This window comes from Rhodamnia argentea, chromosome 8 (assembly GCF_020921035.1).
Source record: "Rhodamnia argentea isolate NSW1041297 chromosome 8, ASM2092103v1, whole genome shotgun sequence".
NCBI lineage: Eukaryota > Viridiplantae > Streptophyta > Magnoliopsida > Myrtales > Myrtaceae > Rhodamnia > Rhodamnia argentea.
Genome location: NC_063157.1, coordinates 18,647,863 through 18,671,825, shown reverse-complemented (window position 1 = coordinate 18,671,825; position 23,963 = coordinate 18,647,863). Strand labels below are relative to the sequence as shown.

At 41.5% G+C, this 23,963-nt stretch overlaps 2 protein-coding genes and 1 pseudogene across 5 annotated transcripts; 2 read left to right on the top strand and 1 right to left on the bottom strand.

Moving 5' to 3' along the window:
* LOC115733546 overlaps positions 1 to 7,885 on the top strand; it is a 35,238-nt pseudogene extending 27,353 nt beyond the window's left edge.
* A 3,408-nt stretch (positions 7,886 to 11,293) lies between these two features.
* LOC115726632 (UDP-glucuronic acid decarboxylase 6-like) lies at positions 11,294 to 16,154 on the top strand. Of its 4 annotated transcripts, none has more exons than XM_030656592.2 (13): positions 11,294 to 11,448; positions 11,927 to 12,049; positions 12,863 to 12,949; positions 13,055 to 13,142; positions 13,673 to 13,764; positions 13,932 to 13,996; positions 14,077 to 14,165; positions 14,563 to 14,640; positions 14,748 to 14,841; positions 14,944 to 15,010; positions 15,118 to 15,181; positions 15,266 to 15,306; positions 15,694 to 16,154. In XM_030656592.2, the coding sequence occupies exons 2-13, from the start codon at positions 11,960 to 11,962 to the stop codon at positions 15,877 to 15,879; spliced, it is 1,041 nt and encodes a 346-aa protein (XP_030512452.1). In that variant the 5' UTR covers positions 11,294 to 11,448; positions 11,927 to 11,959; the 3' UTR covers positions 15,880 to 16,154. The 4 variants fall into 4 exon arrangements, with proteins under 4 accessions (XP_030512452.1, XP_030512453.1, XP_030512455.1 ...); XM_030656593.2 differs by lacking the exon at positions 11,294 to 11,448 and adding an exon at positions 11,579 to 11,770; XM_030656595.2 differs by lacking the exon at positions 11,294 to 11,448 and adding an exon at positions 11,579 to 11,773.
* Positions 16,155 to 16,504: 350 nt separating this feature from the next.
* On the bottom strand, positions 16,505 to 23,670 carry LOC115726635 (methionine--tRNA ligase, chloroplastic/mitochondrial). Its single transcript, XM_030656600.2, is given in 13 exon segments — positions 16,505 to 16,920; positions 16,922 to 16,936; positions 17,048 to 17,176; positions 17,543 to 17,698; positions 18,299 to 18,414; positions 18,512 to 18,692; positions 19,016 to 19,114; positions 20,157 to 20,250; positions 20,692 to 20,816; positions 21,908 to 22,075; positions 22,245 to 22,394; positions 22,509 to 22,652; positions 23,239 to 23,670. Coding segments are annotated over 13 exon segments (1,785 nt in total). The 5' UTR covers positions 23,530 to 23,670; the 3' UTR covers positions 16,505 to 16,803.
* Between the last annotated feature and the right edge of the window lie 293 nt (positions 23,671 to 23,963).

Sequence of the window (23,963 nt, the reverse complement as noted above, 5' to 3'; positions counted from 1 at the left end):
TGACAATCCGGGATATAGTGGCCACTGTCCCAGTTTGACTTGCCCGGACTATGAATCCATTCTTCGTGAGAGTGGAGACCTTTTCCTTCAATCGATCGAGTGATATCGGTTCACCGACCTCATAATATCCTGCCCCGATCAGAGCATTGAGAATATCAGCTACTTCCACCTTAATAGCACCAACCTGTCTAATTCCCAGCCCGAATACAGCATTAACTTTACTTGAATGATCCGGCAAAGGATTATTCCGGACATTCGGCGGTTTGTTGCCTTGGAACGAGAATGCCTTAGAATCAAGAAGATCTTGGATCCGATGCTTTAACACGAAACAGTTGTCGGTGTCATGTCCAAGCTCCCCACAGTGGTAATCACATTTCTTTGATGGATCATATCTTGGCGAGCTCGTGTTACTGAGTCGTAGAGGCTCGGAAGTCGAGAAACCTCTCTTACGGAGAACCGCGAGTACTTGCGACGGGGTTCCCGGTAGAGGGGTAAACCGCCGAGGGGGCCGTTGATTCCCTCTTTGTCGTTGCACGCCGAAATTGGCCTCGCTGCTGATTTGGAATGCACGACGGCGGCGTCCGGGTCGTGGGTTTTTGGCCGTAGGTCATGTTGACCTGTGGGGCCGGCTCCTTGTCTTTCCTTACCGCAAACCTCTTAGTTGTTGTGGTGACATCATCGTACCAACCTTTCTTCATACCGTTCTCGATTTCTTCAGCCATTGCAATGAGATGGCTGAATGACGTAGCAACGGATCCCGGAACTCGGGTTTTCATAATTCGCGGCAGAGTGGAAACAAACAACTTCATGAGCTCCCTTTCCGGAGGGACTGGTTTTTAGCCGAGATGCCACATTCCTCCACCCGGTGGCATACCGCTTGATTGTTTCTCCTTTCTTCATCTCAAGCTGTTCAAGATCTTCTCCCGGTGGTGAGCACGTCCAAGTTAAAGCTGAAATGTTTGATGAAGGCATTAGCTGCCTTCTCCCAATCATCCATCCGATAGATCTCGTAGTCCGTATACCACCTCATGGCAGCTTCTTTTAAACTAGCCTGGAAAGTCTGGACCATCAGGGGGCCGTTGGTCGCGTGCTTATTCATTCTTGCCTGGTACATCCGGACGTGCTTTGAACCGGGTTAGAAGTCCCATCATACTTCTCGAAGTCGGGCATTTTGAACTTCTCCGCACCGTGACCTTTGAAAAGACAGACAAGTCAATGCTGGGTATGTTGTGAGTCCCCTCGACCTCTCGGATCCTCTCGTTCCATTTGGGCCAACCGCTTGGCCGTATCACCATTCAACCCGGGGCCACGGGGCTGGCTTGGGGGATTGGGACTACGGACGGCGTGCTCGAGCTCACGCCCGTGAAGATCACGTCTTCTAGCGGCATTGTCCGATAGGGAGCAGTTTCCGAGGCTTTACCGGAGTTGTCCATAGGAGGAATTGGAGCAGGAATGGTTAGCGGTGGGCTGGTGGTGGATGATTGAAGTTTGGCGGCGAAGGCAGCCATCATTTCTTCCATCTTTCGGGACATCATCCCTTCAAGCGCTCGGTCAAGGAGCCAAGTTTCTCGTCTAGGGCAGCACCGACGGTGGCGTTGATGTCGGCCATCTTCCTCGCGATCGATCGAGTAATATGTGGAGGATCCGTGATAAATTACCCGTACGTAGTAACAAACGCAAAATGAGTACAGAGAGCAAGAATATCGAGCCGGTCCATGGCATCCCTCTAGACTCAAACGAACAAAGTGATTATAACCAAAGGATTGAAACATGTAATTTTCAGTTTGTCCGCTTTTACGAAAAAATCCGTATCAATTTGCACGTTGATCAAAACATGTCCAAATTTTACGAGCTCATAGTTGAGAAGATGATGAACAACTTTTATGTTGGCCAATCGGACTAGAAATGCACGGATCAAAGCAGTTTAATGTGTCTTTCCAAAAAATCACGTTCAGAAAACTGTTATAACCGCATGTTGTTGAAAAAACGAAGGGCCATCTTAAATTATGAATTTAATTCTGAAATTTTGTAAGACATTAGTTGAAACATAGGTCTACAACTTTCGTGTTTGGCACTTACTCAAAACTCGATCATAGAATTTAGTAAAAATCGTACAACAGGAACAAGCCAAATCGAATTGAGGACAACCGATGAAATTGTAAAAACTACATAAGCAAAGTGTGAAATTGGAAATAGGACGATGAGATTCCTAAACAATCAACCTATGAAAGTAAATACATGACTCAATTTAAGCAAACCAAGAAATCAAACGGTTTTCTTTTTTTTTTTAGAGGCCACGTGATCTATAGATGAATGGGCCTTCAAGGCGCGCCGCACTCGTGCATTCTCCTTTGCCAAAGCATCTGCCTTTTCTTGGGCCTTCATCGCCTTCTCTTCGCTGGCTTTGAGTTGAGCTTGACGGGTATGCTGCATTGTCACGATCGGGATCTTCGGGAGTATCTCAACGAGGATGGCATGAAACCGAATATACCGAGTTGTGGCAAAGTGACTCCTCATTTTTCCGGTGAGCTCCTCTATGGGCCAAATCGCTTCCGATTAGAACACTCCTGCCAAGCCTCATAATGACGTCTCGGTTACGCTCTGTAGTTCTCGTCCTTCTCAAATTGAACTTGGAATTCGTTGGGCCCAAGTGAAGGCGGGATATCCTGCGGAACCCGAAATTGTCGTGTAACCCGAAGAGGCCGATAGCTGGTTGCTCCATAAATGCCCATCAAAGGCACGGGTTTCGGGTCGCCATGGCACAATCGAGCTTCTACCACTCGAAACCATACAGCTTGCCAAAGGAAAATCTTAGGATTTGGATTCTCGAATAAATGGACCCACTGCGTATAGTGCAAGTTCTTAGTTCGATCCCGTATTTGTTTAAATCTTAAAATAGGGTTGTTAGTCATACCCATTTCAAATACGATCATGTTTTCCCGAATTGAGAAAGGTGTGAGAAAAACCAGATTTGTAAAAGCTCAATTGGGGCTCGAAAAATCTTATCTTTTTCTTTCTCGTTTTCTTTTTTGGAATGAGCGAAACATGTTAGTGAAATGAAAGTTTCAGCAAGGATGGTGTTTACGAAATTGACCCCACCACAAACTTGTTTTACCGTCCATGCTATCACGGGATCTATAGCGTTCTGACGGAATGGAAAAATGATAAGTCCGAAAAAGGTTAAGATAAAAATCTTAGATCTCATGAGGTCGGAGTTATTTTCAAAACATTCAATGAGGAAAGATAAAGGGCATGCCCGGCGAGCTACCCTTCAAAGCACTTTTTCAATTTCTTTTTTAGTCGAACCCAAAAATTCAGCAAACACTACCACCGGATCTACCCGAATAGGTGGTTCAACCACATCCAACTCAATTGATTTTCCAATGGCAATACCGTATTCTTCCGGAGTAGGTGTGAGCTCAAACTTACCTCCGAACACAAACGTGGTCGTCTCGGGGCACCAAAAATGAGCAAGTGCTTGCATGATCCCGCTTTGAACATCAATCTCAAGAATTGGCAACATGAACCCGATACGCTTGAGCACGCATGCTGGCCATCCGACTTCAACTTACCCCATAGCTTCTTGAGCTCTAGCTTCGGAGTAGGCACGAAACGGATATCGTTGCGACCCATTCGTATATAGATCACGTGCCAATTAAATCAACCTAAACCATGGACCAGCCCGAATAAAAATGAGATAACAAGGCATAAGAGACAAGAAATTACCGCTCGTAGGAAGAAAATGTCAATCACAAAGACATGCACATGAAGTGTGGATTCAGATTTTAGTTCTTTTAGCAAAATGAAATGAAAGACGAAACGACATGTCGCGGCCTCGCGTACGTTCATCATGACTAGTTGCTGCCTCGCATACATAGTCACGACTAGTCGGGTCCAATCATCTCGGCTTGGTTCGGGTCGACAAGAGCAACTCTCATGCATCATAACCTTACGTGCATGAGAATAACTCTCGAGCCATTTTTTTGAAGAATTCGGGATCCAAGCGGGATAACCTTTAGCGAAGCCTTACCGCCAAGGTTAAAGAACCACATAAATACCATCCCGAAACTATCGGGTGACCCGGGTTCGGTCACAAGTCAAGGTGGTGTAGTGCAATTATATAGAGGCATGCACGACATTTTAAAAGCAATCAGCACTCCGATAGTTCAAAAATTAAAATTCTCATCACCAAGCCTCGCAAAACAAAGATTAGCCACGAGACTCCTCCCCTTATAACTCCCTTTCCCGCAAAACCATTTAACACCTAAGGATTAAAATTCAAAACAGATTGCCGATCAAGTGATTTTATTTTTCATGAAATTATTCCCGCCTAAGTCCTCTTTAGTCCCCAAATGAGTCGCCAAGTCGTCACGACCTAAAAAATAAACAAGTTAATTTTCGGGCTAATGGATTATCAGTTAATTAATTAACTAACCTAACTCGGACTCTCCCAAGTCCATACCAAATCGCAACTTAAGGTTCAAATGATTAACATGCAATATATTTTGAATTTGGAGTCGCCACTAATCATTTTTGGTAGGTTGATTAGAAACCTAAATAAAATAGCGGGAGAAAACTATCTTATTTCCGCGAACCGTAGATTTTGAATTCGGGGATTTGGTTACGCTAGATTACTCTAACGCCCTTTCGGTACCATTTTCATGAAAAAATATTTGATTTGGCAATTTTGATGGATTTTACTTGAAATTCAAAGATGCAATTTTTTTGGTTTTTTCTTCTTTTTATGGGGATGTAAAACATTGAACTTTGTACGATATACACCATGGGTGATTTAGAAAGAAAGAAAACGCAGCCAATCACGAGTATTTATAAAAATAAATTAACATGTAATGATGCTAAATTTTGAGACACGTAACATGTCTAAAATAAACAAACAAATGTTCACACCAAACGATTACATTTTTGTAGATCGAGATGGAAAGGGTTACCTTCTATTACACAAAATCTTACTCACGTACACGTTATGGCTTCCTTCAAGATCTCGGAGTTGGAAGAACGTGGCTATCGTCGAAAAAAGGCAAGCAGCGGCGTTGTTGGATGGCGAGAGGCGAAGTACGTGTCGGGACTCGTCAAAGATGATGCTCGACTAAAACTCTTTTTCTTCACTCTCAAATTTTCTCTTCCAACTTTTCTCAAGAACTCTCTTTTTCCTCTCTAAAGAATTTCTCTCACAAATTCTCTCAATTCTCTTCCACTCTAAAACTCTCTCAATTCTCTTTCACTCCCCCCCTCAATTCTCAAGAACTCTCCCCCTTTTATAGCCAAATTTCTCCATCATCTTCCCTTCTTCATCTTCTCTTCATCACCTTCCCTTCATCATATTCATCTTCTCTTCTTCATCTTCCCTTCACCATCTTCCTTTCATTATCTTCTCTTCTTTATCTTCTCTTCATCACCTTCCCTTCATCATCTTCCCTTCATCATCTTCCCTTCTTCATCTTCTCTTGGTATTTGCAATGCGTCCCCGGGTTTCAAGTATTTGCACATACGGTCCCCGAAGTTTTAAGTATTTGCAATACGGTTCCCGAAGTTTCAAATCTTCTCGGTATATTTTTCCATCCCGTGCCTAGTCTAGACGCATGCTAAATTAAGTGTTCCGCTTGCCCAATTATATGCCAATGCAATGTACGCTAAAAATAAATATATGAGATGATTTTTTATAATTTTTATGCAAAAAATAGATTAGTCAAAATTTAGGCGTCAACAGGGTAACTATTGATTGACAAAACATGATTAAAATAAAATAAAAAATTGCAAATTGCATGTTCCGAAGAAGCCATTCTTTGAATAGCCGAAGAGGCATCTTAGTTTCTAGGCCATCTTTGATTTTCAAGCATAGTCAAAAGCCAATCTTCTTGATGACCTTTTTTTTTCTTTTTCCTTTTTTTCTCCGGCTAATCCTTTGCTTGGTTTCTCGGAGGCCGGTGCAAGTGATGACAGTCTCATTCGACAAGAGAATGCCTTTTTATTTTTTTATTTTTTGTGGCCCTCCTCATTCAAACATGAGACACGAATATCATATGCTTTGGCGTGATATCGGTTGCTACATATACATACATAATTATAAGAATTCTCGCGATGCGCCGAAATCGCTATGCCCTTAATCCACGGGTTGTTAAATCAACCGATTGCTTTTGAGACTTCTTAGTTTGTAGCGTGATTTTTTTTTTGTTCGGATGAATTCAAGCTTTAGCCCTAGCTAAGAGTTTGGTTCCCTAAGATTAGTCAATTGCACGTGAATTTTCATAAGCACCTAGCCCTTTGGAGTGCGAGGATACCCCCGACCAAGTCCAAATGCATGCACATACGAAAATTACCTTTTTGCCCCTTTAGCTTCCATCATTCACATATCAACCCAAGCTCACTTGTCGGGAATGATCCCCTTTTCATCTTTTTACTCTCGAATCAGTCCCTTCTCGGCAAATTTACTCTATATCTTCATGTAATTATGTGATAAACAATTAAATGGGCAGAACCAAATTTATATGGAAAATTTTTTTTGGGCAAATTTACATGGAAAGTTAATCAATGCAAATTATCTCATATTTTAAATGAAAAATAAAATTAATTAAATTTGGAGGATCGGGGCGGCCGCCCGCCCACTCGGCACCGGGGGTGCTGAACGGCCTCCGCTCGGCATCGATGGTGCCGAGCGGGGGGCGGGCCACCATTTCCCCCGCCGACTAGCAGTGTGACTGCTGAGGCGGGTGTCGCTCGGCATTATGATCGCCGAGCGACACTTGATTTGGTAAATAAAAAAAGTCAACACCTGATTTGGTAATTAGTTTGTTTTTTCCGCCTAGTTTGGAAAAATGCCCGCGATGTTCACCATCGGCCCCCAAGCCGACGACGACACCAACCTCCTCAAGTACGCCAAGCTCATCTCCCCACACGACAAGCCGTCTAACCACGTCAAGGAGCTCGTCCGGGGGATCATCAAGGGGCAAAGACGCGCCGATGACCATGGAGGAGGTGTTCCGGGGCACCAAGGAGTTCAAGCATGAGGTGTTCGAGAAGGTCCAGCTCGAGCTCAACCGGTTTGGCTCGCTGATCTACAATGCAAACGTGAAGCAACCGGTGGATGTCGGGGGGCACGAGTACTTCTCTTACCCGGGCCAGAAGACGCAGATGGAGGCGGCTAACCGGGCCAAGGTGGACGTGTCGGGGGCTAGGATGAAGGGTGAGGTCGGGGCCAAGCTTAGGGAAGGGCAGATGCTGCAAAACGCGGCGAAGATTGATGTGGAGACGAAGATCATCGCGACGCAGAGATGGGGGAGGGGCGAGAAGGAGGAGATCAAGGTGAGGACGCAAGTGAAGGTCTACGAGAATGAAAGAGAGGCCAAGGTGGCGAAGGCCAACGCGGAGCTAGCCAAGAAGAAGGCGGGCCGGACGAAGGAGGCCGAGCTGCCAAGTCGGTGGTGGCCGAGGCAGCCGAGCCGCAAAGGGAGGTCGAGAGGATGAATGCCTTGACGCGGACGGAGAAGCTCAAGGCCGAGTTTCTGAGCCAAGCTAGTGTAGAATACGAAACCAAGGTAAACCCCGCTGCTCTATCTTCACCGAGTGAATGGAAATTTTGGTTATGATTGAACTCTCTCTGGTACAAGAAGCGAACCGGGAGCTCTATAGGAAGCAGAAAGTCGTGGTGGCGGTCCTGTACGAGAAGGAGAAGGAGGCCCAGAAGGCGACCGCCGAAGCCGGCTTCGACGCGAGCCGGCGGCTCGCCGACGCGGAGTTGTACGCCAAGAAGAGAGAGGCTGAGGCGCTTGTGGCATTGGTCCAAGCCCAAGGCACGTATCTGCGAACCCCGCTCGAGGCACCTGGGGGCAACTACGCCGCCCTCGGGGATTACTTGATGATCAAATAATTAGATTTCCAAAAAATTAGAAAAAAATTTCTGAAAGTTGTTTTCTGCAAAACAAATAGAGATTATGTTTGTTTAACGGAAAATAACGTGGACCAAATTTGTTTTCAGATTTTTTGGCATTAGGGTTCACAGAGAATAGACTTGTCAATGAAACATATTCCACCAATGAAAAAATACCTTCAAAAATGGGAAAATGATTTCCTCTTTTCAAAAAAGAGAAAGTCATTTTTTTTTCTCATCTTTTTTCTCTCGCTCCTTCACATTCTTTTTCTTTATAATTATTTTTATTATTTTTATTAACTTTCTTTTTTTTTCTCTTTTTTTTTCCTTCTTTCTTGGCCGGTTGTCGGCAAAAGTGAGCTTTGCTAGAGGTCCGCGAGCCGCAGCCTCGCATGTGGCCGCCGCCGGGGGATTGCGGTTGAGGAAGAAGGAAAAAGAATAAAAAAATAAAAATAAAACAGACTAATTATGCATTAAATTAACTTTTTTTAATAAATTACACAAAATTGTTCACCCCAATGTCGGCCCTATAACGTAGGACGGCCAGTGTCTACATCAGCAATTTTCAACCAAATGAGAAGGAAAAAAGTCAAATTAGATTTTCCTTTCCAAACCACAAAAAATATTTTTCAATTTATATTCAAGTCTCAACCAAATATCGAAAAGTATTATCATTTTCTGAAAAATGAATTTTCACAAATGTCACATTATCCCTTCATCGGAGAAAAATTAGCGAGGGTAGTGATTCATTTTTTTTCTTTATCATTTTAGGGAGATTTGGGGAAAAGCATAGATAGATATAGGAAAAATTTCAAGAAAGGGCCCCAAGTGTTCTCAATTTCTCAAAAAAAGCCTGAAATAGACATTGTTTCAAATAAAAATTTGAAGTGACCTCTTTGTTTCTCAAAAGGGCATTGATCGGGAATATTTTTATCTTTTGCTTTTTAAAATTTGTTCTCCTTTTTATTTTTCTGTTTTCCTTTTCTTTTCTGTTTTCCTATTCTTTTTCTTTTTCCTCTTCCCTCTCCCACCCATCGCCGGCCTCATCTTCTCTTTAATGGTGGGCATCAGCTTGCTCTCTCCTCCGGACGTCCATGAGCTGTACCAAATCAAGAATGGACCCAACTTAGCAAAGACCCGGCAAATGTTTGACAAGAAGCAAGAACCACCCATTTTTTGCCCATTTGACCCGAAAAAGCGGCCCATGCCTACTGGAAAAATCAAGAACCGGGAAGAAAACCCCCATGTTCTGTACTTGGTGAGGAACTCCGAAATGGGGTGAGAGCAGAGGATCGGAGACTTCTTGCCCGCATAGGTGATCACGGGCATGGTCTTCTTGAACAACTCGCGATTGGTTTGGCCATTGAGGCCTTGGCGGCACACGTACTCGATGCAAGCATTCCAGCAGAGGGTCTCGACAACCCTCCTCTGGACCTCATCGGCGGCCGTGACATCCTCGATGAACCGGAGGGCTTTCTTATTCTTATCGTGGAGGTTGTGGTTGGCTGGGAGTTGAGGAGGTAGGAGATAGAGACGAGGGAGGCGTAGAAGGGGGTGGATCGGAAGGTGACGTAAGAGCGCAAGAGTTGCGGAGGCCGTTGCAGGCAAAGCCCTCGGTGAAGTTGTCGTTGATGGTGACGTGGCACGCGACCCGCTTGTTGTTGACGTAGACTTGCTGAGAGAGGAGGAGCCGAGGTTGGTGGAGGAAGAGGAGGAAGGAGAAGGAGGAGGAGAGAGCGTAGAGTGAGAGAGAGATGGCAGACTCCATAGATTCTTAGCTCGGAATAAGAATTGGAGTTGTTGGAGGAGGAGGAAGAAGAAGAAGACGGGGACGACCTGCAATGGAGGAAGGGGAAAAAAGGGAAAAGGAAAATGGAAAAGGACAGCAAAAGAAAAGAAAAACAAGGAGAAAAAGGAAAGGAAAATGGGAAAAGATTAAAAAATATATATAAAGACAAAAATATCCCTACCGAGGGATGCATTTCGATTCGATTCAGTTCTTGATTCAGTTAATGGGAAAATAATCATTATTTTTTTCAGTCCGATTTATTTCGGATAAGTTCGGTTCAAACTAAAAAATTAACCGAACCAAAAAAAAAAAAAAAAGAGACCATTATTCCTTTTAGTTTTACATTACACAGTCTCCCTCTTCTTCTGGAAATATCCATCCTTTCTCTGTTTTCTCTTTCTCTCTTCTTCGTCACAGAGAAATCCAAGAGCCGTCTCACTACCTTAGTTCGTCACGCTCGCCTCCCTCTTTCTCTATTTGCTCCGAAATCGATTGTTGAGGGATGGATTTCTTTCCCTAATCCCTCGGACGGTGGCCGGTAGCAAGCGGTTCGGAGGACGTGAAAACCGAGCCCTATGGCTTGATTTCAGCGGTGATTCACGGGATTCTCGGTTGTGTGGGTTCGAATTTTGAATCGGTTCGGTTCGGCACCATCCGTTTGTCTATCATTGCTGGGTTGTATTCGAACCAAGATTGAGAGAAAGACAGAGAGATCTGGAGAAAAAAAAAATTGAAGAAATGGAATTTTCTCTGTGAGATTGTGGGTGGGCAAGAGATCAAAACCAAAAGAAAGTCATGAGAGGGAAATGAGACCGGGAAACAGAGAAAAGAGAAGGAAAAAAATCGGAGGAAGAGCTGAGGACTCGAGCTCTACGGAATGTGAGCTACAGAGGAAGGAAAACCGAAAACCGAACCGAACAGGATTTTTAGTTCGGTTAACATTCGATTTAGGCCGAGATTTGGTCCAATTCTTGTGTGTATCCTAATAGTTCAATTCCTTTCGATTTTCTTAAAAACCGAACCGAACCGAACCTAACCATTAATACTCCTACCACCTACAATGACTAAAGGAAAAAAAAAGGAAAAAAAAAAAGAGAAAAAAGAAAGGAAAAAATTTAAAAAAAAAAAAAGACGAAAATATCCTTATTTAGGCTTTTTTTTTTTCAAATAAAAAAGGAATTTGAGGCTTTTATTTGAAATGAAGTGCATTTCATGTTTTTTTTATTAGAAAATGAGAGTACTTGAGCGTTTTTTTCGGAATTTTTTTGATAAATATATCATATTAATTAGTTTCTTTTGTCTTTTTTTTTTTGGGGTGGGGGTGTGGAAGGGGGGGGGGGAAGGGGCCGTTTGGATTGTCTTCCTAACGGCGACACTTTCAAGAAGAATACGCCATGCATGGGGAAGCACTTGAAATCGGATAGGTCCATGACGTGTCTGTCGGGGTGAATATAAATCCGCTGTTCACCGATAGACGAAGGCTCTCTCCCTTGATCAAATGAAACGGCATTTCTCACCGTCGGATCACCTCAGAACCCGCAGACGCGTCCCCACATTACACGGCTGCGATTCGCTCCATGTCCTCACGCAAGAGGAAGGACCCAAAAGAGCAAAAAAATAAAAAATAAAGGAGATATCTCTGTCGATCACAGAGTATAAATAAGCTCCGAGTCGCGGTCTCGTCTCGTCTCGTCGCTCGTCTTCCCGAGTCTCGCAAATCTGTGTCTCGAACCGCGACCCGGTTCGCCCATCGTCTTCCCCCGATCTCTCGAAGGTGGCCGATTCGCTCTGCAGCTCGCTGAATTTCTTGTGTTTCGCGAGGTTTCAGATCTCGAATTATTGGGTTTGGTGGCTTCGGCATCGTTGCGGCGACGCTTTCGGCGTTCGCTGTCTCTTTCTTCTTTTTCTTTATCTTGCGTTTGGAAACCTCGTGTTCATTGTCAACTCCCTAGCTAACCGAAGGTTTGGTGTCGTTTGGTGGTGAATCGGCGATGTGCGAACTAATTCCTGTTTCGATCTGCTTATAAAGTAGTCGTTCAGCTGTGTTGGTTTGATGACAAGAACCTGAATATCTGTAAACCATTTGGAGAGGCCTCGTCGTAGGTTCTGTCGCTTCTCAATTGCGAGAAATGATTGTTCTTGTGATTGCGCATTTCGTTTGCTTGGATGTGTTTCATGTGTTTCTTTTCCTTCGGGTGAGAAGAGTGATCTGCAGTTGCTTAGCCTTGAATTTGAATTGTTTGTTGCTGCAGAGCTTGAAGTAGCAGAGCAGAAGAACCCGAAGAATGGCTAAGCAAGTTTCCAACGGTGAGAACCACTCGGCTGCAAAGCCACCTCCGACTCCGTCTCCACTGCGTTTCTCCAAGTTTTTCCAGGTAATTGTAGTGATGGGCCAGTATGGGATTTCCTCGCATTGAGTTCGTCGTTACTCTTCACCATGAGGTTTTTGTGGCCGTGGAATGTGCCAGTGCAATATGTTACTGTTCTGTCTTTTTGTTTTTGTTTTTTGGGCATCTTTAGACTTTGTCTATCTCCTAAATTTTTTGCATCACAAGTAGAACATTCGCATATTTTTCAAAAGTAAGGTTCCCGCCTGCTCTCCTTGCCAAGATTGGATCTTGGTGGATGAACTGCTTTCTTTTCTTGCATCTGAAAGCTGCAATTTGAAGTCAATTGGCTTCTATTTTGAAATGGCTTCTAGTTCTTCAGAGTTTTGAATATATCCACGTTTTCATGATATTAGAATTGGTGGCATAAATTTGTCCTATCTGAAATAGTTTTCAGTGGTTGAGTTTGTTTTTGGCTTTTAGAGAAATGGTGAAACTGTTCTCCCTGCAGGACAAAGTGAATGATCCACATGGGGGCTTTTTAGAAACGTGGCATTCTGGAATTGATCTTCATCATTTACTAACTTTGGTTTACCTTGAAAATCACTGCACAGTGCTGTTTACTTGGTATGTCCAGGATGGTATTGTTGCTTAAAGTTAGTAATTGGCTTTTTGTCTGCCATGTCTCTTGTTTATATCGGGCTGCTTTTGTTCTGAAGTTTTTCTCTGTGATTTTCTCTTAGTAACTTGTGTTCAGGTGTACGTGTTTTTGGGCTAGACTAGCTATTTATAAACCAAATGCTTTTGGTCATTATGGTATATTTCATCTTTTGCTGAATCTGCGGGGTTTTTGGTGTGCAGCCCAATATGAGGATTCTGGTTACTGGAGGAGCTGGATTTATAGGCTCTCACTTAGTGGACAAGTTGATGGAAAATGAAAAGAATGAGGTGATTACTTTCAGCAACTAAAGTGCAACCTTACATTTATAAGGACCAACATTATTATTCAGATCTTATTGAGTTTTTAATCGAGCACATGCTTTTATGGTTCAGGTTATTGTGGCTGACAACTTCTTCACTGGCTCGAAAGAAAACCTTAAGAAATGGATCGGTCATCCAAGATTTGAGCTTATTCGTCATGGTATGTCTTCTGCTGGATTTCATAGGTCTATGGGCCGCAGTTGCATTGTTGGTGTCCGCTATGTTGTACTTCAGACTAAGAAAAGTGCTCTCATATATGATATGCTGCCACTGCATGTGTATAATAAAATCATATAATGTCATTTTAAAGTCAAACCGGTTTGTTCACAGTGGGGAAAAAAGCATTTTTAACCCAGCAAGTTGCACTATCTCCTTGTTTTCTACTCACCTTGTTTACAATGTCCTTGTGCATTGAAGGACTGAGAATGACATAGCCTGAGAAAAGCGAAACAAAATACTTCATACGTTTAAAAGTTTAGCGCTTAAAAGTGATTTAAGCACCGACTTTTGCCAATTTCTTTACCTTTCATCCCGGCAATAAGTTCCTTAGTGAGCGATAGGCTATTGCAATTCTGAGACATGGGCTTAGCGATCGTAGTATTCTACTTAATAAAGTGGATTGTGGTGATCCCTATTTGACAATTGAGGTTATTTGAAGATTCCATTTTATGAGGCTTTGTTTTAATGCAGATGTGACAGAGCCATTGCTAGTTGAGGTTGATCAAATTTACCATCTTGCCTGCCCTGCATCTCCAATTTTTTACAAATATAATCCTGTAAAGGTGTGTAAATTTGTCTTGACCATCGGTAACCTCCTGGGATTTGAGTTAGTAGTTTTCCATTCATCTTTATGTTAATATCTTGTCAAGTGTATTCTCTCTCTCTCTCTCTCTCTCTTTCAATGTGGCATAGTATCACTGATCTGAGGTTTTAACCGTCTCATACACAGACCATAAAGACTAATGTGATTGGAACTCTGAACATGTTGGGGCTCGCCAAGCGAGTTGGAGCAAGGTTCGTACCTTCAACACCTTTTTTACTGAGGTATCTTCCATTAATTGGCTGCTTTTCTCATTGAATAACTATGGCTGCAGGATTTTGCTGACATCTACCTCAGAGGTGTATGGGGATCCTCTGGTGCATCCTCAAAATGAAAGCTATTGGGGAAATGTCAACCCAATTGGTAAGTCTACTCAACTGTTTTGCTGACTAGTTATTATTATAAATAGATGGATATAGTGGTTGTGTAGACATATTAATGCCTCTCTTCGCAGGTACAGTTTGTGAAAGATTAGCGTGTGCTGATTGGACATCTATATTTGGCTTCTAGAACTTTATGAAATCCGTGTGAGAAGTCGGAAATCTACTTATATAAATATGCTAAAATCGATTGTTTTGAGAAGTTTTGAAAATCTTTTTGGAAGTAATGGCACTCTAAACAGAATGTATGTAGGTGGAAAGGTAAGGCCCGCCAGACCGTTTACCCTGTCCGATCCTCTTTTAGAACCAGGAGTCAGTATTTGCAGAGACTTCTATCATATTGCTTGCAACTTATTTATACAGCCATTAATTTTCTTCAGGGGTTAGAAGTTGCTATGATGAGGGGAAGCGAGTGGCAGAAACCTTGATGTTTGATTATCACAGGCAACACGGTATAGGTAAAGTGCCTTCTGCTCCATCCTCTTAGTATTTGGTTGATGTTAACTTTGTTTTAGGTTTCTCGTACTAAACTAAATTTACTCCACGCCAATTTATTCTATAACAGAGATAAGGGTTGCTAGAATTTTCAATACCTATGGCCCTCGAATGAACATTGATGATGGTCGTGTTGTGAGTAATTTCATAGCCCAAGCTGTGCGGTAAGTTTCTAATGTAATGTCAGAATTTCGTCCGGACAATTGCAAAGCTGCTCTTTGTATGATTCTCATGACCATTTGTATATTTTCATAATCAATCAACAGTGGTGAGCCGCTTACTGTTCAATCTCCTGGAACACAAACTCGAAGCTTCTGTTATGTTTCTGACATGGTAAAATCTTTTTTCCTCTCTCTTTCTTTTGTGGGTATTTGGGATGCGGATGATTATCTTTAATTCTGAGTTTCTGGAGTGAGTACCTCTTCATCATAACACTGAAGGTTGATGGCCTCATTCGGCTCATGGAAGGGGAGAACACTGGGCCAATTAACATTGGGAATCCAGGTTAATATTAAAGATCCTGATGCATGAGTTTGGAAATGGATTATTTTCCCTCGGTCCTAATGAGGCTTTTATACAAACCTTCAGGTGAATTTACAATGATCGAGCTTGCTGAGACTGTTAAGGAGGTATTTGCTCTCTCTTGATGCATCATTCGTTAGTCATGACTGCGAGCATTAGGTTATGATGATGCATACAGTTCCAAATTCACTCTGCAAACTGTATTTGGTCTTTGATACTTTCACTTCTCATCTGATGCAGTGATTAAATTTTAAGGACAAATACCTTAATATAACCCTGAATCACGATGCTATTAGTGTGAAAAATTACATAAGCACAGCTCACTTGATGAGATTTTATGGATGGCATTGTAGGAACTTAGGAAGTGTTTTTGTTTTAAAGGACGGCAGCCCTATTTAATCATTACTCATGTACATAAACTTAAGAAGTACATCAGAAACAACCAGACATATACACAAACAACAAAATGACATGACTGCAATGTAACACTGTAGCTCATTAATCCTGATGTGGAGATCACCATGGTGGAGAACACCCCGGATGATCCGCGTCAGAGGAAACCGGACATCACAAAAGCCAATGAATTGCTTGGATGGGAACCCAAGGTCAAGCTGCGAGATGGCCTTCCGCTGATGGAGGACGATTTCCGACAGAGGCTCGGTAAACCCGGAAAGAATTGAACCTCTTCGGCTGAAATAATGGATGTTCGTGGGCAAAATGTGAAAGCCAACACGAAATACAAATTCTCTGGCTGGCTTCAACACCCTTAATTTGGTCATGCATTTTATAGAACAAGTATCATTGCTAGGTGGTTAATCTATGTGTAGGGACAATGTGAGGGGAAGGTGTCCTTTATATTACTCTTTCTATTCGATTGGAACTGAAAGGACCTGTGAGGCACTAGCTTCAGTTCGGCAAAAATGAAAAGAGCTGCTTGTATCCAGTTTTGTGATTATTTGCCTGCACCAGTTTGTCCTCATCTTCTAGCAATACGAGGGTTCATTATAATTGTGCAAGTTTCCAATTTGCATCAGCAAAAGTCAATTTCTTTCATGCAAGAGTTTCGATTTATGATTCGTTTGAACAATTTTAATGTTCAATAACACAAGCGTTCTATTGTTGTCTTAGATCTCAAGATCGCACCCATTGATTTGCTCTTTTCCCTTTTCTTTTTTGGCGGTAAGCTTCTCAAAAAAGCAGAAATAGCATCAGCTGAAAAACCGTTGATCTGAAGTTTGCTCACTCTTTTCACTTATCGGGGTTGAATGGAAATCAAATCGAAGGCTCCCAAAAGAGATTATCACATTACACGACCAATCTTCACATAGCATAAAAAGTTATGCAACTTATTCAACTCTGCTTGGTGTGGCATTGCCAAGGTCTTATGTAGTTCTACAAATTTTCCTACACCCGCCTCATTGCTTACATTACAAGAAACTGCAGTCTTTCGACCAGATACCTCTATGAGATAGTACAACTGTAAAACAGATCGCGCTTATCTCGCAGGTGTGAAAAATGATCTAATTCAAAATGCCCCTGCGAGCAAGATTATGCCCATCTGCTTAGTGGTCTCTAAGATCGTTCACTACTGAATTGTGGTTCCTCTATGTTGCTCCACTTCCTGCCCCAACTTTAGCACTCGCATTCTCTTCAATTTTGTTCTCTATCCTTGCAAAAATCGGCTTGGGTTTCGCCATGACCAGACCGCCCTTCAGTCCGCCCCCACCTCGTATCACTCTAATACACAAGAAAAACCACAAAAGGAAGGTTCGATAAGCGGAGATAATCGGGTACCAAATCCATGTATGAGGCAAAAGGATAGCTGTGTCAGAGAAGAGGAGAGAGGACCCAAGTTGTGGCATTGAATTGATCTGCTGAGTAGCCCAGTTGCTCATATATTCTGAGACATAACCTTGGAGTAACAGGAGATAATGCAACAGCGATGATCCTCATTGCTTCCAGCACGATTACCAGATCCTGATTGGGGACAAGGATGTCAAAGCTTACATTCACAAAAAGTTTCATCAATACCTTTAACTAGAACATGAGGCGTGAACAGTGTAAGTTGCTTTAACTAAAATTGACATTGCAAAATGGATAGAGTGAATTGTGAATCGTTTTTAACCGAAAAGGGAAGATTTTCCAGCAATCAATCATACTGGCAAGGTCTAAATTCAGCAACTCGACAAGAATCTCATCTTTTCCGAAATCAATTGCTAGGGACAGAAGTTACTACTTCGAATTCTCCCAAGCAAAGAATCGCATGGTTAATGCAGCTATAATGGTGTCAATTGTCTTATATAAGCTGAAATTTTTGGGAAGGAGAGACCGAAAAGTGTAAACCTTTGCAGCAGCTTCTGAAACAGCACCCCCTTGCTTAAATAGAGACCACGGTGCACGTTCATCAATATAGGAGTTCCCAGAATTTCCAATTTCTAGAACCGCTTCACATGCTGTGGAAAGTGATAGGTTTTCATAATGAATCCGAGCCTTTTCAACCTACAAAACAGAACAAGGAACAGTAGAACATGAGCAGCGTCAAATATCAAATTCTTGTAAGCTGACCGCGGCGGAAAAATTGAAAGACATTCTTAATCTAAGCACTGAAGAGAAAAAGTCTTCATGCAAGTTTTCATGCCGCAAATGAAATACAGCAATCAAAACAGGGCAGTTTTCTTTATAATTTATTAAAAGACCAGGTGTCATTTAGAAGATATAAAAATGACCATTTTGTGATCCCGCTTCAACTTCAGTCCCAGATCAAAACAGATACAAAATGGTACAGTCATCAACAAACAAGCAAATGAACAAATAAATGGATACATAACTATAAAACATTATTGTCACGCAAGAGGGAAAAAGGTTGTGCAAACTAAAATTCCATGGCCCAGTATCTTGAGCAATTTTTACCCTTCATGAATTTATAAAGTACGAAATAAAACTTTCAGCTTGGCCAGAGGAAGCAAAGGTCTTTGATTAACAAAACAAAAAGAACAGTACAATGTAAGAAAGTGTGATAGTTCCCAAATACATTTGTCTTAGCAGTCTCATGGCACGATTTCATAATGCCATAAAATACAAATGAAACGCTAGCATTACCAGCATCTCCACTGTGTCCTTGAATGCATTTCCTTCAGCAGCAAAGGCTGAATCCACCACCAATGTTGATTTGCAGTTCTTTCTCAGAAGCCCAAGTGTGCGGTTCAGGAGATTACCTGCAGAACAGAAGTTAGGAGCTATGGGCAACTTATTAATGTATGCTAAACAGCAATGCCAGAAAATAAATAGAACAAAACCCGGTATTGGGATTACCAATAGTATTGGCAAGATGAGCATTGACGGTGCTAATAAAACGATCCTCAGAATAGTCACCATCACTGCCAAACTCCACCTCTCTGACGAAGAAGTACCTGACAGCATCGGAGCCAAATCTATGAACCAAATCATTTGGCTCAAGAGTATTTCCAAGTGACTTCCCCATCTTCATGCCGTCCTAAAAGTTAAAATAAACTGCATGAAATAAAAATTAAGTATAAGAGACGAATTAGCAGACAGCCACAAATAGGTTCATCAAAGCCAGCACAACTTAATTAGATGCAACCCAACCACCGATACGACATTCACTGCAATCATCTACCACCGCACCCCACCCCCCAGAGAGACAGAGACAGAGACAGAGAATGAAGCTGAAGAAAGATAAAAAATAAAAAAAAGTAGAGCAAAATCATGCGATGACCACGTCTGACTGCTTCAGCATAAGGAACCGATAAACCAGATCGATAAAGAAAAATGATGTAAATCTTATGGTCTGGCTACCTTTGTCAGGAATCCATGGCCAAATACTTTTTTTGGAAGACTTAAACCAGCAGACATCAGCATAGCTGGCCAATAAACTGCATGGAAACGTAATATATCCTGTGAAGAACAAGACGAAACGATATATGTCATCACAGCCAAAACTAGTACAACAAAATAGGAGCAGAAGCCACCCAGTCATTCTATAGAAGCAAAATGAATACATCTAAGACAAGAACATGAGAAGTCAAAAATAAGAAATCACCCATTTAGTTGAATGTAATTCAAGTCAAGACTTCACTATCTTTTTTTCAAATATTTCCAAGCCGAAAATTGTTAAGGAATTAATGTAGCACCATTTAGAAACTAAAGGCTTAGCTGAGTTGAGTAAGACTATAAACATCAACGCTACATCAAGTTAAGGGAAAAGCACAGCACTACAATGCCATTATGGTCAGCTACAGAGACATTTATTGAAGGACAAATGAGAGGGCGTAGTTCTTGGCCTAACAGACTGAAACCCTACAATTGGCTATTATATTTCACCTTATAGTTGTCTAGTATAGCATATTAGGCGCAGTCGCAATGTGAGACACCAAGAACAAAGATACAGATCTTTCATTCTTTATGTATAGGAATGAGCATATGGGTGAAGTATTAAAGAGAAAATGGCCATTAATCACCACGAGCATAAGTGCAGACATCATGGAAGGAAAAGTGTTTGATTGAACAATCCCGAAGTCAACAACATTGCTTGCAAACAAGGACCAGCAAAACTTTAGTCTTTTGTGCTTAGGGGAGATGCATCATTAAAATCTACTAATTTTCATAAGAAAATATTTCTTATCTTTGGCTTTAAATCCCTGGAGATGAGGTCCTCTGGCATCCAATAGTTAGAGCTAAAAGCAATTCGATGGAGAGGAAGTAAAATGCTTCAAAAAGTTTTTGAGTGGGGATGAGTCCAGTTAAAATATGGAGGACACGAAACGAAAATACAAAAGCATAGAGAACTACCAACTTTAGATATCTAAAAGTTTCGCATTAGTTTTAGAAAAGATAGATTGAACTTCCTCATAATGCTTAAACTGGGGACAAAATTCAGTAAACAGAGAACACGAAAAAAATTAAAAGGAACACACTTCAGAGAATAGGCATGGCTTACCTTCCCTATAAGATGTAGTGAAGCAGGCCAGCCCAGAGAAACAGTATTTTGCAAATCCGGTTGCTCATTTTCCCCTGATAGTGCAGATATATAACTGTCCGACGGTAAAAAAAGAGGTGATTAACATAGTGCAAATAGCGCCCAATTGCTCACCTAGCAAAGTAAATAGTCAATAAATGCTTAAGATGCCTTCCAAGCGAGACAACCAATATTATGCAGCAGTTGTAGTTTTCACATTCTTTGATTGATTCTATTGCATTCTACTTGCAGTAGCAATTTCACGGCTTTTTACGAACATATACTAAAGATTACAGCGGACTAATTTAATAGAAAGCTAATTTGAGCAGGTTCCCAGCAGTTGTCTATATAGCCTTGTGCTTGAGTGCATTGTGAAAGTATGTCAGCATGCCACTAACTGTTCTCTTAACTTTTGACAAGGACAATGAGACAAACATAAGTAGTTATGCTTGCTACAATGCGGAAAAAACACATTTCTTAGGTAAAAACTCATTCAGCCAGATGAAAGACGACTTACCCCAGTAAAGCATCAAACCAGACATAGATAGTTTGCTTTTTGTCATTAGGAACTGGAATACCCCAATCAACTGATGCTCGAGAAATGGAAAAATCTTTTAAACCACTTCTAATCCAACTTTGCACCTACAAAGAAGTTGGAATAATTGTGGTTCAGTGGATTGACATTAAAGGAAAAAGTAGTAGCTAATTGCAAAACTATCAGAAAGCATTTGTACTTTTAATTTGCACTCAAAAGGAGATGCTTTTGAGTTCCTAGAATGGTTATAGTTGTTGACGGATTCTTGACCCCAAAACAGATGCTCAATTATATTTCACCTTTATTAGTAGAATAAGGTGGCTTTACAGATATATGAACTGAACCACCTTATTCATGTCAATTGAACAAGCAATGTTATTGTACCATCAATAATTTAATGATTATCATCTAAACCCCCTATTGTTCATAGTGGTCCATTCTCAGATCAACTATTGACCCCCAGTAGAATATGACTCTCGGCTTCATTCTATCCTAAATGAGATGGCATGACAAAATGCCTTACAAACCTCTTCCACTGATTGTGATATGAAAGCCAACAACATAATCAAATAATAGATCCTGCAAATCAGTTCATCATATACAAATAGCTCATCTCCGAAGAACCGTTTCAATAGATTGAGTCCTATGCTGGAGCAAAGCCTTCAGCTTTTATGACTGAATCCCTGGTAAGACTTTATGTTTGCTTATTATCTCTTCTCCTAAATGCCGACTTGAGAATTCTAAAAGCAGCACAGCTCATGTATGAACATTTTCAAAACACGGTCCAATACATATCATGGCACTGTCTAGTAAGATGATCATTGTCTTAAAGCCTTTTCATGTCAATGAAGATATTCTCCTAATTATCCAACACCTTGCTCAATAGCAATCATCTATTATTGGAGAAACGAAATCATGGTTAAGAAGGAGACCAAATCTATTTCATTTCCTTTGTCACCGCAGAAAAGAAACTTTTCCAGTCAACTCAAGTAACATGTCAAGCTTGCCTACCAATTTATAAAATCAAAAATTGCAGACGGAATACATTTATCTGCAGATGTTACCACAGTTATCCAACTGTTAATAAAATGTTGCTCACTGTACTAAAAGCAATGCCCAACTCACATATTAATCCAGCTGAAAGAAGACAATACTGGCACATTACCTTTCTTAAATAGAGAAGTTAAAATTGTCTCACCTCATTTAAACGAAATGGTGGCTGTATGAATTCTGGATTCTGTTCCAAAGTTTCTTCCAAGAATTTCTGATACTTTGATAAGGCAAAAAAGTAATTGTCCTCCTTTCTAGGAACACAGGGCTTCAGATGCATAGGACAACAGTTGTTATCCAGAAGATCTTTCTCATCCTAGAAAAATGCAGAGCCAACGATATTAATCTATGGCTTCCAATAAACTAGAAAGATCATTTCTATTGTTTTCAGCGGAAACAATTAGCGAGGGTAATAGCACTACTTGCACTGAAACACTACCACCATCAGTCAAAATTAATAGCTTTTGACCGAAAACAGGTCTTACCTTGTACTCTTCACAGTTGACACAATATAGACCTTCGTAATCAGCTCGGTATATGTCACCATTCTCGAGGACCCTAGAATAGAACTGTTTAACAATTGCTTCATGCTTAGCATCAGTTGTCCGAATGAATTTATCATAGGCTATGTCCAACTGCAGCCAAAAATAGAAAGGAACCACAAAGAATACAAACCCAGCGTTAAAGCCTGCGCTATCATAAATTCTCTCATAAATAAGAGACAAAATGATTTGATACTTGGCAATTACATCTTTCCAGAGAGCCTTGTAAGCTTGTGAAATCACGTCACAGTGTTCACTGGGGCTTGAACCACAGGCACTAGCAGCTGTGGCAATCTTCTCGCCATGTTCATCGGTGCCAGTGATAAATATAACCTTTTTCCCCAAGAGCCTCTGCCATCAAAAGGAGAAGTGAAGCAGTGTCATCAAGAAATTCACAACTCTTACAAGAATACAGAACAAGTCACTCCACTGTCAAGACATAGCAATTATTAACTAGAGAAACAAAAAGAAATATAAGTGTAAGCCTTTTAATCTGAAGAAACAGAAGTTAGAACCAAGTCAATGTTTATTAGAAGCGTTTTCTGGAGCCGATTTCCAATCCAAAACCCAGCATAAACAAAAGAAAAATCCCATCTTGATGATTAAATTGCATTAGATTACCACGAACAGCAAATGCTAAAGAACGAATTATGAAGTCAGCTTTGTCTATGGAACAAAAACTCATCCCACCAGCTAGAGGCAGACTCATTCATTTTCTTCAAGGCAAAAGTTCAATCGCAATCAACTGGTACTCTTTATTCGCATCTGCTCTGATAAAAGAAACAATCGCTTATCGCCATTGATTTCTACTCCAAATGACATCAAGAACATGGGTTTTTGCCTTTACCGACACCCATAACTCGCAAACATCAAAAAACGATTAAAAAAAGAAAAAGAATTTTGTCAACGAAAGACGAACAATGTCTGAAGACAAAACCTGAAAGCGAGCAATAGCATCAGCAGCAATGGTAGTGTAGGCGCTGCCCATGTGAGGAGGGGCATTGACGTAATAAAGCGGTGTCGTGAGGATGAAAGGGGTGTCGGTCCCCGAAGCGCCGTTGCTCGACCCAGTACAGCACATAGCTCTATGAGTCGACGACGCTGAAGAAGAAGAAGAAGAGAAAAGGGTGTGGCGGAATTGGAGACGAGACTTCGAAATGGAAGGCTTGGAGGTCATGGCATGCCAAGGGTTTACGAACCACACGCTGCAGCTTATCCTCGTCGCCATTGGCGTAGCCCCTTTTGCCCTCAGAGGAGCAGTGGAGGCTTATCGTGAGCGGTTCTACTACTATCTTGTGTCTGCGTACGAGGAAGAGGAAAGTACTTTGGGTGCTCCTCCGTTCTCTCCCGGCAGTCCATTGCGATCTAGCCACCGATCAAAATCTTTTATTCTTGACTTCTCTAAATTCAAATCCGGTTTTTTTTTTGGGCGAAATTCAAATCCGGTTTAATTAGAGCCGATATGTGTCCGTCAACTCGAGCTCGCAAAATTCTGATTAGAGAGTAAAACTGTAAAATTCTCAAACATAAAAACCATAATCAGAGACATAACCCGATAATAAAAACATTGCATTTCAAAGTTCCGTGTATATCATGTTTTTATTATCGGGTTTCAATAGACATGTCATCTTCGGCTAATTTCAATCTTGCATCGCAAAAATT